Source organism: Fukomys damarensis, unplaced genomic scaffold, assembly GCF_012274545.1.
Source record: "Fukomys damarensis isolate Sample0158 unplaced genomic scaffold, DMR_v1.0_HiC HiC_scaffold_34, whole genome shotgun sequence".
NCBI lineage: Eukaryota > Metazoa > Chordata > Mammalia > Rodentia > Bathyergidae > Fukomys > Fukomys damarensis.
Window position 1 is genome coordinate 22076438 of NW_022900946.1, and position 5499 is coordinate 22081936.

At 55.8% G+C, this 5499-nt stretch overlaps 1 protein-coding gene across 1 annotated transcript; it reads right to left on the bottom strand.

Moving 5' to 3' along the window:
• Positions 1 to 1304: 1304 nt before the first annotated feature.
• On the bottom strand, positions 1305 to 5498 carry Sox8 (SRY-box transcription factor 8; the record flags this gene model as incomplete). The annotated part of the gene is made up of 3 exons (XM_010620788.2): positions 1305 to 3214; positions 3935 to 4164; positions 5308 to 5498. Coding segments are annotated over 3 exons (1173 nt in total), but the record flags the coding sequence as incomplete, so codon positions are not given.
• Between the last annotated feature and the right edge of the window lies 1 nt (position 5499).

Here is a 5499-nt window from a genome sequence, read left to right on the forward strand (position 1 = left end):
TACACTAGGGCCAGGGCTGATCAGCAAGACAGCAGGGCCCAGGCACCTAGGGGTTAATGTTTGTGAGCCTGCCAAGTCCAGACAAACCCTGCAGGGCCACCCAGCCCTTGGGAACCTGGCAAGCCCCAAAGTGAGTCCAGCACAGCAAAGAGGCCTTGCGGCTTTGTCAGTGAGCCGGATGCTTGGAGTTCTCCTTGGTCCAGCTCATCAATGTGAGAGATTTGAGGCCATATGGGCCTGGACAGCCCCTGTCTGGGCACAGGACAGACTGGGCTACTTGCATATAAGCAGCAGGCTGTGAAGGCTGTAGAAGTCTGTGAACCTGGCTTTCACAGTACCTCCCCAGGCTTGGCAGGCCTGGACCTGGAGAACTCTCCTAAATCTAGGCAGCTCTTCCCAAATGCTGCTCTTTGGCAGGGAGTCAGGTGAGGGGTGTGGCAGCCAGGAAGACTGGGGTGGGCTGGATGCCCCCTGCCCAGCCACCCATCGCAGTGCCTCCCTCTTTGGGTTCCCAGAGAAAGCCTAATCCTCCTCCCACCTCCAGGCCCAGAAGAGGATGCGTTGGTGGGCCTGCCTGTCCCAGTGAAGCCTCCACCAGCCACATGCACGGGGAGGCTCGGCAAGGGTTCCGCTGCCCCCACTTGCTGCCACTCCCCACAACCATCCTCTCCCTAGAAACTTTCCTCCCCACAGACAACTCCACCCGGCTCCTGCAGGACGGCTTTTATCCGCTCCCAGGCTGGCCCAGAGCCAGGGCCTGAAAAATGCCGTGGGCCTGCAGCACTGCACAGACACTCAGGGACAGCCCTGACTTGCCTGGGAGGGCAATGGCGTGGACAATCCATCTGCACCCACTTTGCCTAATGAGTACCCCAACCCCCAGAAAGCCGGGATGAAGTGCTGCCCCTGTCCTAGGGGATCTACGTGGTGCTCTCCCAAGCCACACTGCCTTCCTCACGCTAACTGCTCAGAGCAATCAAATCCACAGCAGAGCCTAATCTCAGCCTTGCCAGGAAACTCTGCAAGAGTTACCCAGGCTCGCAGAAAGCAATGCACAAAACGCAGCCCATGTAGATAAAAAGCATTTTCTTTTAATTTTATCAAATCGAACTGTACAAAAGTTAGCACACTGCTTGATCAGAAAGTAGCGAAATGCAGCAGGCAAGTGACAGCAATAGTCTTCCCAAACCGGACACCAAAAAATAGACTGCATAAAAATGAGTTTGCTGCAGCTCCCACCCCCACCCCCAGAAAGAGATACGCAAAATAACAAACAAAAACACGCTTTTTTTTTCCTCTAGAAAAAAGTAAGAAAAATAGAAAAAGTAAAAAGAAGCAACTTCTCAAATGTATTTAAATTTACAAAATTTCAAAGGCACAAAGTTTCCATGAAGTAGGCAATTATATGCTTAGCATACAGCAGAAGCAGGAGGCAAATCACGTATTATTCTCTGAAACTAGGAACCTAAAGACATTTAGTGGAGGTTTAGTTTCACAGCTTGGTAGGTGGTGCCCATCGCCCAAGAGCCAAGATGATGGCGATTCTACCACTTGCAGGAAATTCCTGTCTTCTACCACTTGGCACACTGGTGGCTAGGAACAGGGTCCTGCCTTCTAGGCCCAACCTGGTGCCGGTGCCAGGCAGTCCACTCCCATCAGACACTGCAGGGCAGAGCCTTGTCCTTCCAGCCCTCCCAAAGCCCAGCAATAAAAAACTGAGCACTTGCCACCACTTCCCCTCCTGCCCCTCGAGCAAAGCTTTTCCAGCTTTCTTTCATCTCTCTTAAATCCTACTCTCTGCACAAATTACGTCATTAATTAAAGATAAAATAATAGAGAACATAAATACATCTTTAACCACTTTTAAAACAAACACATTTAAGCTTTAAAAATAAAAATTTAAAAAAAAAACACCAAAAAGAAAAGTGTTTGTCAGAACCAAACCTTGCCGAGAAGAACTCTTGAGTTCAAGGAATACCTTGATCTCCCAGCTGGTTCGAGATGCCCGAGTGGATGCAGCCTGAGGTCCACAGACATGTTGTTGCTGCAGAAACACCATCCCTTGGTCTCAGGGGTGCTTGGCATTGGAGCTGGCTGGCACCTCAAAACATACTCATCTCAGGGACCTCAGGTCCTTTTCTCCTTTGTCCTCTGCACTGAGGCTGTCAATTCTCATCTACTTAGATGCAAAATGGAAGTGCTGGCCTCTGGGAAGGACTGAATGGCCAACCGTTTTGGAATCACCAGTCACTTCAGGCAGAAGAAACAACAGTGTCCATTGGTAAAAGCATGGCGATCTAGAGGCAACAGGACATCCGGTGACAAAAGCCTGGCTTCCCACAGACTTCAGCAGGCACTTGACGCACGGCCACACTGGCTCCCTTGCTAGTACGCACCCTCTGGGAGGCCCTGGAGACCTGGTCATCCTCTGTCGACACTGGCCTCCCACAATGCACAGCGCCTCAGGGCCTGGTCAGGGTGGTGTAGACAGGCTGGTCCCAGGTGCTGCTGGGGCTGTGGGCAGGCGGCATGGACAGCCCATTGAGTAGCGGTGAGGCATAGGGCCGGCGGGAGGAGTGAAAGTAAGGGTACTGGTAGAGGCCAGGTGGGTAGCCGGGGTAGGGGCCATAGTAGTTGGAGGCCTGCAGGTCAGTGTAGTCACACTGTGCACTGGCAAAAGAGCTAGCAGCCCCAGCGGGGGTGGCTGAGGTAACACTGGCCTGGGTACTATAAGAGCCGTAGTCAGAGCGACTGGGTGAGCCATGTGACTGGTCGCTGTAGTGGCTGGGACTCAGCTGCTCCGTCTTGATATGTGGTCTCAGGGATCCTGCCTCAGTGGGTGATGCTGAGGCTGATGGGGTCCCCCTGTGGGCCCACACAGGGGATGCCCCGACGCCAGCTGCCCCAGAGTGGGAGTAGGAGGCACCTCCATAGGTGCCAGTGGCGATGGCCTGGCCGGGCTCTGTGGGCATGGCCGAGTGGCCATTGAGGGGTAGGTACTGGTCGAACTCATGGACATCAAAGGCATCCATGCCACTGATGACCTCGCTGCTGAGCTCGGAGATGTCCACGTTGCTGAAGTCAATGTTCTGGCGCCCATTGTCCACCAGGCGGCGCCCCTCTAGCTTCAGCTCTTGCTTGCCAGCAGTGGTGCCTGGGTGGTGCAGGTCTGTCTTGGGGGTGGTAGGCGGGGTGGGCGGCCCGTGGGTCTGGCCTGAGGATAGAGCACATTGCAGGGATGAATGCCCCTTCTGTGGGGCCGGGTGGGGCTGCAGCTGACGCCAGCAGCCCAGCTAACTGCCACAGGTAGGGATCAACAGCTTTTTGTTTCCTTACACTTCCCAGAAATTCCTGCAAAGTGAGACCCAGACCTCACTCCCTAGACGAGAAAATTCCATTAAGGTCTGTTCTATGAGAAGGCGCTTGGCCCCTCCCTGAAGGCCAAGTTTGGGGAAGGAAGGAAGGCGGTTGGCCCAGACCCCCCAGATCTAGCAAGCATATTAACTGGGTGCTCCTGGGATACACTCAACAAAGTTGAATGAATCCACACAAATCCTGTGTTCCCTGCCATAGCTAAGCACTTGGGCTCACAAGCTCCATCCAGCGTGACCAAGGCTGCCTGGGTGCTGGGATTCCACCCATAAGCCCGATTCTGCAGCTGGCACAGCTCACCCTGTGCCTGGGCGTGTGAATATGGATGAGTCTGGCTGAAAACATCCACCTCAGAGTAGGAATGAGCAAAGCAGTCCTACTCTCTGGCTCCTGTGTACATCCCAAACAGCTGCAGTGGGGGCTTTGAGGGTCTCTTCCAGGTACCCAGGAACATCTGGCTTTCTCGAGGATGCCTACTCTAGAATGAACACCCCCACCCCCCAGCTCAGGCCCTCTGTCCCTTCCCCATGGGTCCTGCCAGACCAAGGGCCCCAGAGCACACCCGTGTGGTCGCCGTGGTGGTGTGTGTCGCTGAGGCCTGTGTCCGCCTTGTACATGGTACCACTGGAGTGGTGGCCCAGCTCAGCCCCCGAGTCTGAGTCACTCTGACCAGTTTTCACACTCTTCCTCCGGCGTGGCTGGTACTTGTAGTCTGGATGGTCCTTCTTGTGCTGGACACGAAGTCGTTCAGCCTCCTCCACGAATGGACGCTTCTCACTCTCACTCAGCAAGCTGCAGGGCACAGCAGGGGTGGGGATAGCCATGGCACCATGGCACAGGACTATGGTCCGGCCAGCACTGGCATGTACACTACCCTGGCAGCTGGCTTGGCAAAGACAGCCAGGACTACAGGCCAGGGCACTGGAGAGGACCAGCACACCCTCCACCAGGAGAAGCTGTGGCACATCACTGGTCCCTCTTGGGCCCCAGGCAATAAACTCTCTCTAAGAGACAGGCAGGTTAGACCCTGCAGGGCCCATTAGAGGAGGTATGTGTTCTGACTGTAGTCAAAGAGCAGACTCAAACTCCCTCTTCCTCCTCTTTTCCTCCTTTGCTCCCCCCCCAAGCCTGTGTGTGTTCTCCCAGTAGGACTTTCTCAGGGAGGTGGGGGAGGTGGGCAGCATCAACGGAGAACTGCAGGCCTGCGGACAAAAGCAAAGCTTCCCGGGAACTGTGCCGATGGACTGTGCTGAAGGACGCGGCTGGGCTTGCTGTCCTCCACTCCCAGGCTCCCAGAGGCAAAAGCACAATCCAGGTGCCTGTCCAAGCCAGTGGGGGGAGGGCTCAGCATTGTGTACGGGTGGAGGGGGTGTCCTATCCAGTCCACAGAGCCCAAGAGCTGTGTGCACAGCCAGGCAGAAGGCAGGAACGATGGACAGGCACACTCTGAGTGACCATTCGCTATTCGAGAAACATGAAGACAGTACAGGGTAGAGGGGCTGCCCAAAACACAAGTTCTGCATGGCTGCTGGCCATTTTCTGCATATGCTGACCTCACTACATAAAAGTGTGCACAAAGCCCCTGCCATATTCTCTTCGCCCACTCCTTCCTTGCGTCGGAGCAGAGATGGCAGGGGAAGGAGAGAAGTTGTGGGGACTGCATCAGCCCAAAGACCTCCTAGACTCCCTCCTCGTGGGTAGTGGGAGTCTCGGGTTCCTTCACTTTCGAAGGACAGGCAGGCTCTAAGTGCGCAGCTGATGTCTACCCCGGTGCTCTGCAGGCTAGTTAGGGCTCAGCCGTGCACAACTGGAGTCCCTCAGCAGGGCGCCCCAGAAAGAGTGCGCTCCAGGATGCAACTCCCGGGTTGCCTTCTACCCAACGGGGTCCCCCGCACCCGGCGCCTGGTCCTGGATGGCTAGAAGGAACGCACTCACCGCCACAGCTTGCCCAGTGTCTTGCTGAGCTCGGCGTTGTGCAGGTGCGGGTACTGGTCGGCCAGTTTACGGCGCGCCGCCTGTGCCCACACCATGAAGGCGTTCATGGGTCGCTTCACATGCGGCTTGGTCTTTAGCGCGCCGCCGCCGCCGCCACGCACGGGCATCGGCACCAGGCTCCAGTCGTAGCCC